Consider the following 11,851-nt stretch of genomic DNA (forward strand, 5'->3'; position numbering starts at 1 on the left):
TGAGCATGACCCGCAATCCATAGTTTGCCCACCCTAGCTCTAAGCCAGACCTGGGCCCTCCGGTCCTGGAGGGCCGTATGTTCTGCATGATTTTTGAGGTTGATCCAATACAGGTGATTCCAATCACCAGTATCGTTAACGAGCACTTGCTAGCTTGCTAACGAGGTTATAATTTGTATCACCTGAGTTAAAGAAGAGCAAACTTCAAAATCTGGCAGGACGTATGGCCCTCCAGGACCGGAGTGCCCAGGTCTGCAGTCTAAGCAGTCGGTTCAAATCTGATTGTACAAGCAGCAATCCAGAATGCCTCATTCGAAGAATATGTTTGTCTTAAATAAACAGCTACCCTATAACGTTCTTAGTGAGAATATAAAAAAATGCATGTACTTGTTTAGTTATTCTTTTTTTGCTATTTCCCACAAAAATGTCTGATTTAAAATGTTTTTGAAAGTATTTAAGACTGTACATGTGTCATGTGTGTTTAAAATCAGATTAACAAATACAAGGTCATAATTTTATTAAATTGTGAATTAAAAAATACAGTTAATCCATCTTCTCCATAACTTAATCTTGATTATGGTTGAGCAAACCTGGAGGTTTTTTTGGCTGACACCGAGCGTTGGGCCAGCTCCACCACGCCAATTGCAGAAGATAAAACACATTCATACTTGCAATAATGCAAACACTGACTTGGATTATTGCGGGGCACTTGGATCAGCATAGCAAACAAATCTGAAATTACAATCATCTACCCAAATCCTGTTTGATTGTTTTTTGCAGGCTAGCTATGCTGGCATCCAGAGCTGCCAGTCCGTCTCGGAAAGCCGCTTCATCTCTGGTGTCAAAGGTGGACATTGACTTCATACTGCAGTCTGATGACGGAATATCTGCCTTGCCCTCTGACAAGAACGTGTCAAATAGATTCTGGCAGTCTTGTCCGGTTTGCTGCTCTGATAATTGTGCTCCAGCGAAACCACTACCGTTGTGGTTGTAGAAACGAGACGCTGTTTTTGCTGGCAGGGAAGCTTTCACCTCATCTGGCATTTTGTTTTCCCTCTCTGCAGCCATGTGTACGTTACTGCCAGTGTACAAAGCTTCTGATTGGCCCAGACTCATCAAGTATTTGGTGACACGTTCTGTGGCACAACTGTGGTCGTCATTTTGCTCTTTGAACGCCGTGTTGGACATGACCGAGTCAAGAACCGTCTCACTCTCGGATAGGCTTCCACTCCAAATAATCCTAAAAAAGTGAAAGGTAAATCAAGATTTAAGAAAAAAATTAAGAAAAAGGAAACCATAGACTGAAACCCACCTCCTAAGATTTTCTATCTTTTCCAGTCTTTGCTGGGCAAGTATGGTCAGTTGACTCTTGACCTCTTCACTCTGGATAAATTTGGCTCTCATAGTCTCCAAATCTGCAAACCACAGTTCCATTACAGCTGTAGCAGATAGTGCTTTTAAAAATAGGAACAGCGTTCTGGAAACTTCCAAAACCTAGTTCGGGATTTGTACGGTTGCTTGAAATCCTTGAAAGTGCTTGAATTTTAATGTTGTGTTTTCAAGGATTGAAAAGTGCTTGTAAATGCTTGTAATTGTTGCAATGTTTCTCAACAAGTCTGCTTAAATATGACACCAACCCTGCTCTAGGTTTGCTTTTCCATTGCATTTATTTTCCCCTTTGTAATTAACTGCAGCTGATATTAGTTTGTTTGGCATGGTCCTATAAAGAGTCATTGCCACGGGTTGCACTAAAGAGGACAGGCACATGCTACACCAAAACAGGGCACTATGAAATGTGTATTAGTGCAAGGAGTGCAAAAGTAATTAAGTGTATAAAATTAAGGTTGTGTTTCCCAGTGGTAAATTGTATTGGGAAGAACTTCCTGTTACTGAAAAGGTTTTTGGTTGTCACTGGTTCACCGCATGATATTATCTTTATTGTCATTAAAATCAACATATCCTGCATTATGTTCTGCAAATGCTATCGCAAGGGGCAGGTTGTATATGTATGTGTTGGGTTGGCGTGACTGTGTGTGCAACTGTGATAGCCTGGTGTATGCTATAGGTTAAACAGCTGGCAGGCGAGCACACAAGTCAATGTGTTCACACGCAAGGTGTCGAGGGAAAAAAGTTATAAGGGCTCTTTAAACTCAGTTGGACATTGTAAACACATATCTTATGAGAAAAGATTCTAGTTTTAACTTTTTAAGGACCCTTGAAACGATTTACCCCACCTTTTACTCCACTAGAAACACCCCCCGACCGACTCTTGAAAAGAAAAAACACAAAAGAATTAAAAAGAAAGAAAAAAAGTAGCAAATAATACTACTCCACTGTCTTTTCTGTGAGAAGATTTTCTCTTGGCTACCATTGCAATTATATGCAGATTACTTTTTTTGTACATGGGATGATATCATGCATCAAACAGCTACTCCCTTACTGGGGCGTTGGCAACACTGCAATGTTGTTTAAAAATCCAAAACAAAGAGCAAGTAGGTGCAACAAGGCTCAACCTGATTTGATCCGCGCATTCTCAGCTTCTCTGTCGCGCAACTGTTTCTTTGTGTCCAGAAGCGATTGTCGCACTTCAGCGAGAACAACTTGAAGCTCATGTCGTCGGGATTCAGCCTCCGCAAGATCCGATGGCAGATTAAGAACTGGACATAAAAGATTTGAATTGAGTGATTTTTGGGGAAAAAAGATGTTCTTGTTATTTAAAACAGTTGCTATGAGTCATCTAAATAGCCTCAGAATGCAGAATTACAGTGAGCTGCAGTTTATTGAATGATTACACCTCACACGTCAACCCATTATAAGTAAATAACTTCGGTGCTTCTGCAAACAATGCGTTACACTCAAGGTGCTCAACTCCATGTACAGTCAGAGTTTATTTAAATAAGAATGTCACAAACAAAGCTTTTACCTTGCGAGATACTCAGGGTTTCAGTACTTTGTTGTTTCCCTCGCTCCTTTAACTGATTGCTTAAAAATGCAACTCGTCTGAAACACAGACAAGCATTGGCATGTTGTTGCGACTCATTGTTATCACCCCTATCCTTGTGCCTTACCTGTGAAGGTGAACATTTAGGTTTTGCAAAGCCTGCAGTTCATCAGATTTCTCTGAGACAAAACCGTTGGAGTTCAATTCCGGTGGAGACACGGTCACCTCTAGGTGGGTGAGTAGCCTTTCTGCAATACTCCCTGCACAACCAGAACGTACGCAAATGAAGCGGGAGCATGATGTTAAGAACAGAAAGACAGTTGTTGATGGAAATAACAGACTTGGGTTGGGACTAAAACCAAGCTCAAAAGAAAAATGAATTAATTACATTAGTACTTTGTATTGGGAAAAACATATTACAATAGTCTTTATTGTTATTGGTATCAACACGGTGAAAAATTGTATGCAACGAGATTAAACAACACACTCCAGTGTAAATATGTAATATAGATTTGAGAGAAAAATAAGATAAAAGGCTGTCAGCATAAGTAAACATGATTTTCAAGTTTGTCATTGAATCCGTAAACTGGTTTAACAGTTGAGTGAACGCAGTTTCACTCCTGAATTAATTAACCACGCTACGCAAATTCAAACAGGAGCTATGAAAAAAATACAATTTTTTTCCTTAACTGTCATACTGGTTTGAAATGAATAAAAAATAAAGTTTTAGGAGTGCATGGGCAAAGAGATGAGACTACATCAGAACAAACTACCGTAAATTCCGGACTATAGAGCGCACCTGATTATAAGCCGCACCCACCATATTTTAAGAGGATAACCGCTTTTGGACTTACACAAGCCGCACCTGTATATAAGCCGCGTGCTCCCACGTTGAAACTTGTAATACAATCACAAAATTAACCCAGACCTAACCCTAACCGATCCCCTGCTGTATCGGTATTGGTTTTACTGTCCCATTGGTCGCAATTTGTACTGGGTACATCTTCCTTTCAACCCTAATACACTCCACAGCTGTATCTGTGTTGAACATTTCAGAACCCTGCCTACACATTACTTCTTTTAGTGTTAGATTTTTTTGCACAAAACTTAAATCCAATAAAACATACCTTTTCCGGCGATCAATGTCTTGAGCTCTCTAAGTAGATACTGCACAGTCCTTAGTTTGCCTCCGCCAACATCCACCTCTCTATGTGTGTCATACGGCAACCCAGGATCCAAGTTAGCTTCATTGGCTTGCACGCTCTGTTGCGTCTCACATTGTGTGTCTGTGTCTTTTACAGGCACACAATCAACATCTTCACCATTAAATGAAGGTCTGTGGTAACCTGCAACAGACTGGCAGTCAGCCTGTGCAAGAGTCCGTTGATTTGAGGTGTGAATGGAGTGCAATGCAGACTCAGACTGGGTCACAGACAGCAAGACAGAGGTTAGGGGCTGTGGCGGAGCAGATCCGTGAGGCGGGGAAGACGCCTTGTGACATGGATCTAAGGGAGATTTTCGGAAGGTGTGCGCCTTTTTCACTCCCGATTGTGGAACAGGACATTTTGATCTTGGGAGCTGACAATTGTGTTCTGAAGGTGGAAAAATAACAATGTTAACAAGATGCAACAAATAACTACATAATACAGAATCTAAGGAATTTGTCACTGTCCACTGTAAAATTAACCAAGGTGAAATGAGCAAAGAAGGTTTTGACCTAATGTATTGTACTTACAAGTATTTAGAGGAAAAGGTTTTCATAGTTGAGTTGGTACTAAAATGCATACTAAGGGTACCTGCCTTTACATAGTGAGAGGCAATAATTTGAGTAAACCCTTGTTAAAACAAGAAAAACAAATTACAAATGTGCTTAATCAGTAAAAAGCAAATTTACAAGAAAAAGTGTGAGAAAATATAAAGAAAAATAAACTACGATCTGCACTGTAAAGCAGCAAATTTGTGAGAAAAAGTGTCACAAATTTATGAAAAATAAATTTGCAGATTTGAGATTAAAACCTTAAAATTAAAAACTGCGAGAAATGCACATACTCAGATGTGTGTTTCAAGTCACAAGCAGGGTTAGGAAGGTTGCTTTAAAAATGTAATCCGATACAGTTACTAGTTAACTGTTGAAAAATGTAACCAGTAACTTAATCCGAATACCATAATATTGCAGTAATGTGACTTGATTACTTTCAATTACTTTTGGATCACTCTAAAACTGAATATGCTAAAAGACAAAATAAACATATTATAGATAAAATAACTACATTTTTTTGGGATACATCAAAAGTGTAACCTTTCAAAAATAACTGTAGAAAACCAAATTCAGGTAGTTGCTTGTAGTCCTAAATATAAAAATGATCCTATTTTTTACCATGCGTATCGTTATTGAGCAAAAATAAACATTCTCTTTGACATGGCAGACAAGATATGTTCCGCTTTAGTTTACATGAAGAACACATTAAGAACACCCAATATTAATTTAAACACACCAAGTGTTCCCTCTCTAAATTTTCAACAAGCTCTGGGATGTCTTGTGTCCAAGTTAAAATTTGACAGCATGTTGCGGCATATATCTATGCAATACAGTACAGATGCTCCCCTACATATGAACATTCGACTTACGCAAAACGGTAGATACGAACGTTTTTTTTGGGGATGTCGAAGAATATCCAGACATTGCCGTAAGTAAGATTTTGTATTCTGTGCATCTTTTTACGAGTACAAGACAGTACTGTAGTGCTTCTTCCCGCTATGTGTTGCAGCGAGAGGTCACCCAGCATCAACACCAGCATAACAACGTGTATTGTATTGCTAGCGTAATTAGAACTTTTTTTATTGTTTAATATCTCGTGCATCCATTCAATATGGTTGGTGTAAAGTGAAAGGAAGAGGCGAGCAGTTTCTTTTAAAACGAAAGTGGAATAAGAAAGCTTGATGCGGTTGAGAAAATGTTCGGAACGCTTTTTTTCGGCCACTTTTTACCACGGGGGAGGACCTCTTGAAGCGCATCTTCCAAAAGTAAGTTAAACTCAACTTTATTTATCTTTATAGAGCATATTATATTATGAAATGTTTTTAGCACAAAACAATACATGTTACTTACAAGCCTTAAACATATTTATATAAACCTTTAACATACAAAATATAGCACTGAACAAACTTACGAACAAATTCAACTTACGAACGATCGTTCGGAACCAAACTCGTTCGTAGGTCGGGCAGCTTCTGTATGCTCTACTGCTTACTACTACTGGCTCCCTGGTTATTTTTCAACAAACCACGGCCCCAACAACCTCGCCCAAGTGGAATGCCCAGATGCGCCAAGATGGGCAACTCTAAGCCTGGCAACGCCAAGCTTGCTCAGCCGTTATGCTTGTGTTTATGTAAAAATACTTTTAAATGAAATAGCAATCCAGCAAAGTATTGTCATTTTTATCGTAACTGACCAGAATTTTTGTGTTACTGTGACAGAATACAATCACATTTTTTTAGATCATAAATACGTAAAACAGTTGCATGTATTTCGTTACTCCTAAAGCCCGGCCACAATTCACAAAAAAATACTATGTAAATTGTCTAAGGTTAACCAAATTAGCACAATCAAAAATGTATTAATGATGTATTTATTTTTTACAATGTTGTTAAATTCAATCAGCTTTAGCTGTAAATTTGTTGCAGATTACCTGCTGTCAGAGGGAGTTTCCTGCCAGTCTTTTTGCCTTGCCCCGTGGATTGTTTTTGTTTGGCAGCACTTCCCTTCACTGCTTTGCATTGTTGTGTCAATGGTTCTAAGGACAAGTAAAGACCAAGCAGACTTGGTTATCTCGTCACACAATATTTCTGTTGCATTAGTTCTGAATCAGTAAAGTTAATTACAGAAGAGCCCTCTGACCTTCTTTATCCACCTGAAGCATACCAGAAAGCAAAACTGCACAACGATCCAGCCCTGAGTGCAGACTGGAAACCTGAGGCAAAGACTTGTATGTTTTATAAAAATGCACAAAAGTATTTGCATGCAATGTTGCAAAATAATATTTGGGGTTTGTGATTGTCCAGGGATGGATGACCACAACAATTATCAATAATATGAGAGTGAACGACTGATTTTATTAAATATATATTACAAAATCAATCTCTTTCACTTGGGGGGATGGGTCAATGGTTTAACATCTGATTATGATAGTCATTATAGTCTTCAAATCATTATGTTTTATTTTTGTTTCTGTATTTCTAATTGAGTACAATACTTTTTCAAATAACACTGCTTTTTTAGGAAGTGTCCTTTATTACAAAAAAAGTCCTATTTAAAACTACAATCCTGTCCCATCGACATCCACTCTTGTGTTTAATTTTTGCACACCTCTTCTTGAGGATCTGTTGAATACAAAGAGTATGCTGGTTCCTTTCTTCCTGGAAAAGTAACTCTGATTACATAAGAGAAGAGGGACACTGAGTTAGAAGCACATTGTGGGAGTGATAAGAGTATAAAACACGCAATAACGAGAATAGCTTGCCTTTTTCTGTTCTGTTGGGCCTTGGCTCCACCACCTGCCAGCTTTCCAGATTGTAAAACCTGGGAATTTAAAGCATATTGTTTCGATGCGTTCAACCATTTTCACACTAGAGACAAATGCATTTGTTTTACAAAGGAATTTTACGTCTAGATGGTAGCACCAATAAAAATGTTAAAGGCACCAAGAAGAAAAGCAGAGAAAACAGTGTAGCTCATAATCAAAGCTCCATACATTTGCTAACCAGTGGCAGGATTCAGAATTCTATCCTACAACAGATTGGGATTTAGTGTAAACACTTTTGGACGCAAGTAATATTTTAAATCTCTGAGATTTGGCACAAACTTGATATGCAGCTATTTAAAATCTTTTAGGAGGTCCAGTCAGAAATATATTTTAAGACATGAGTCAATTTAGTATAGTTAAAGCATACATTTGATGCTTTAACTACACTAAATAGGCCATTAAAAGGTTGTCCCTTCGTCAGCTTGGAGTATGCATTCTGGACGTTTTCCAACTGAGATCGCTTGAATAAGATGGATTGGTCAAAATTACATTTGAGGCAATCAAGTCACAGTCTTGAGGCCAGTATAGTTTGAGGAACAAGTTTCAGAATCTGGCATTCTACATTTTTTTTTGTTGAGAAAGGACTTAATGACCTTAATCTTAGTTTTGTTTGACGGAAGTTTACGTTTATCAAGTTGATCCAACTTGTTTTTTGAAACATAATACAGTGTTCGAACTGCTGTCATCTGGGGTCATATACATTGATGATTTAACTCTCTTATTATACACTGAATGTTTTTATACTGCACTTTTAATGGCTATTTATTGGTTGACAAGTGATTTACTTATACACTTTGATTTGACACAGACCGAACATTATGTATAATCAAATCATAAATGACACAGACTCTTCCCAGTTTGCTAACTGCAGTCATATACGCATCAGTGCGTAATTTTAGAATGACAACCATTTTCAATACATTCAGTGCTGAAAATATAATAAGGTGTTTACATGTCGACCGCTCTACCTGCCACACTGCAAATGGCGGACGAGCTGACGCACTGCCAGGTACTAAGTCTCTTTGATGAGGACTTTTCTCAAACAACCCATTTTAATCGGAAGAAATTAGCAACTTTTCAAGTGGCAAGAGCGTCAAAACTCCACTCCATGTAAAATATTTGCTGTGTCGAAAGTTTAAAACAAGTTTATAGCACATACGATTTGAAGCATTGTTGGAACGTAGTTTATCAATTGACTGCAGCGAAATTCTGCCCGTGAAAGTGGTTAATTGTCTGACCTTTCGTTTCATACTTCCTTGCATCGCAGATAAACTTGATCCAGGCAACCCAAGCCGCTTCTTTAAGATTACAATTACATTTCTGCGAGCATCGTAAACTTTATGAACGTACGCTTGTCATATGGGACACACTTCCCGTTGATTTCCTTTATGGCGCACGCAACTAACGTTATGTGGTGGACTACCGCCACCTATCTTGGTGGCGTACAGTTGCATCACATTCCACACAGTAATTCTGTGATAGATAGATAGATAGATAGATAGATAGATAGATAGATAGATAGATAGATAGATAGATAGATAGATAGATAGATAGATAGATAGATAGATAGATAGATAGATAGATAGATAGATAGATAGATAGATAGATAGATAGATAGATAGATAGATAGATAGATAGATAGATAGATAGATAGATAGATAGATAGATAGATAGATAGATAGATAGATAGATAGATAGATAGATAGATAGACGGACGGACGGACGGATGGATGGATGCACAGATGGATGGACAGACGGACGGACGGATGGATGGATGGATGGATACTTTATTCATCTCCGTAGGGAAATTCACACTTCAAGCAGTCTACCCCGTTGTTTATTAACAGATTAACATGATGCCCTAGGGGTGCTTGTAGCGGAGTGGATGACGTCACGCTAGTCCAAAAGTTCGACATCCCTGCGGCAGATGGAAATCTTTTCTTTGTGAAAATCCAGGGATACACCACCTCGTGTTAGCAAGTCCGCCTCCTCTCCGATTCCCCCCGGCTTTCGTGTCTCTGTATAGCGACGTTGAAGCCAGATAGCTCCGTGTAGCTCTGGGTGGCTACACGTTAGCATCCGGAATGCTCAACGTGAGCCACATTTCCGCAAAACACAGCGACTGCGCTTCCTGTGCGCTTCGATGTTTTCCACCAGCACTCGATGATCTTATTTGGTCGTGAGTTCGCATTTACCATGATTACGGATGGTACCGAAGACTTATAACGCCGCTAGCCGCTTAGCTAGCTCTGGCTCTTCTTCCACTGTACCTACTTTTCAGGAGTGAGCGATACTGATATTTTTATGAATGAATAAATGAATGAATTAATGAATATTTTTATGAGATCAAACCTTTCTGTGTGGAGTTTGCATGTTCTCCCCATGCTTGAGTGGGTTTCCTCCGGGCACTCCGGTTTCTTCCCACATTCCAAAAACATGCATGTCAAGTTAATTGGCAGGTCCAAGTTGTCCCTAGGTGTGAATGAGCGGGTGAGTTATATGTCTCTGTGTGCCTTGCAACTGGCTGGCAACCAGTTCAGGTTGTCCACTGCCCACTGCTCGAAGACGGCTGGGATGGGCTCCAGCACCCCGCGACCCTAGTGAGGATAAGCAGTGCAGATAATGGATGGATAGATAGGCACAGCTAAAAATGGTAAAGTATTGATAAATATGTGCCCATAGGGAGTAGGCTGAAGCTCAAGCTTTTAAGTGCCCACCCCTGTTACGTTTTTTCTTTGCAGAGAGGACATATTAAAAATCAAAATTAGAAAGTGTCCCGAGTGACTCATAGCATTAAATACATAAAAAAACCTTGATATATGAATCCTTAGAATATTTACCGAATATGTATTGTATTAATTTTTTAACTGATATTAATACGGGATATTTTTGGTGTCGATCTGATCCAAGTAAATAGTTCCAGGATAATTTTGAACGATACCGATCCAAATTGATACTTTTTTGCTTGGCAATCTCATGCTTACAGACCCCTTTGGCTCCTTGTCCCAGCTGCAAGGAGAGTCCCTAACCACTTCGGCTCTATGCCCCAGCTGTGAGGAGAGTCTCCGTCCGCTTCAGATCCCTGCCCCGGCTGGGAGAAGAGTCCCCGACCGCTTCGGCTCCCTGTCCCGGCTGTGAGGGGAGCCCCGGGACTCTTTTCTGGCTTTTCTGTTCCGGCGAGGACCTTCAGCTGTCTTGTTGCTGCAGCCATCGTAAATTATTTGTTTTCTCTTTTGAGTCGTCTGGCATCCGACCGGGTTTTGTACCCACTCTTCCACCTAGTTATGGCAAGATGAAGCCCCATAAAGCAGTGAAGCCCTCAAGGGAAATGCTCCATACACACGAAGGGGCTTTGAAATAACTCATTTCCTCGACTACGCTATCATGTCAACAGAAACATGTTTAACATGCTTGTGTAAAATAGGCTCTGAATACAAAAAACATGTTTGAAGACTGTATTATGAGAGTAACGGAGTAAGAGTACCGTATTTTCCGCACTATAAGGTGCACCGTGTTATAAGGCGCACCTTCAATGAATGATATATTTTTTAACTTTTTCCATACATAAGGCGCGCCCCATTATAAGGCGCTATACAGTACATTTGTTTTTTGTTAAGTTGCCTAATAATTATGCACAGTAATAGTCACCTGCACACACAGATATCCTCCTAAAATAGCTAAAACTAAAAAAGCCCCACTCCAACTTCCAAAATATTCAGCTTTGATATTAATGAGACTTTTGGGTTCATTAAGAACATGGTTGTTGTTCAATAATAAAATTAATCCTCAAAAATACAACTTGCCTAATAATTCTGCACTCCCTGTAGGTCCCGAAACCATGCTACAGTATAACCAAAGGGCAGTAAGGTGAAAGCTTATCCAGGACATGGTTCTCGTTGAGGTGGGAGAGGAGCGCTTCAGCAGAGTGGTGGCATGAGCAAGCAAGGGGCCAGGAGAAAGTGGGAGCACATCGCTGGCCGGAAGATCACCTGGACCGAACTTTGGAAAGCGGAGCTACACCACTTCAGATTCCTGGTCAAGGCAGTGGAGGATGTCCTCCCAAGCCCTTCCAACCTTTCTACCTGGGGCCTGATAGATTTACCTGTGTGTCACCTTTGTCAGAAAAGAGGATCATTGGAACGCATCCTCAGCTGTTGCTCAAAGGCAGTTATAGGTGGCGTCACGACCAGGTCTTGCAGGCAATAGCAGACACAATCTGCACTGGCATCAACACCAGCAAGCGGCAACATCAAACCCGAGCAGGAGAGAAACCTCAACCCTCCAAGAAGACCCAGTTGGGCCTGCTCACAACTGCAAGGGACTGTGT

The 11,851-nt window shown here is 39.9% G+C and overlaps 1 protein-coding gene across 1 annotated transcript; it reads right to left on the minus strand.

The window, feature by feature from the left end:
* Positions 1-500: 500 nt before the first annotated feature.
* On the minus strand, positions 501-8,928 carry ccdc14 (coiled-coil domain containing 14). Its single transcript, XM_088330033.1, has 11 exons — positions 8,763-8,928; positions 7,462-7,520; positions 7,308-7,371; positions 6,840-6,912; positions 6,631-6,735; positions 4,069-4,533; positions 3,069-3,201; positions 2,924-3,000; positions 2,514-2,657; positions 1,313-1,415; positions 501-1,240 (listed from the first exon to the last, which is right to left on the minus strand). Exons 1-11 carry the CDS (start codon positions 8,784-8,786, stop codon positions 745-747), a joined length of 1,743 nt encoding a protein of 580 aa, XP_088186159.1. The 5' UTR covers positions 8,787-8,928; the 3' UTR covers positions 501-744.
* Positions 8,929-11,851: the final 2,923 nt, after the last annotated feature.

Source organism: Urocampus carinirostris, chromosome 3 (genome assembly GCF_059441175.1).
Source record: "Urocampus carinirostris isolate Australia breed hairy pipefish chromosome 3, RoL_Ucar_1.0, whole genome shotgun sequence".
In the NCBI taxonomy this organism is placed as follows: domain Eukaryota; kingdom Metazoa; phylum Chordata; class Actinopteri; order Syngnathiformes; family Syngnathidae; genus Urocampus; species Urocampus carinirostris.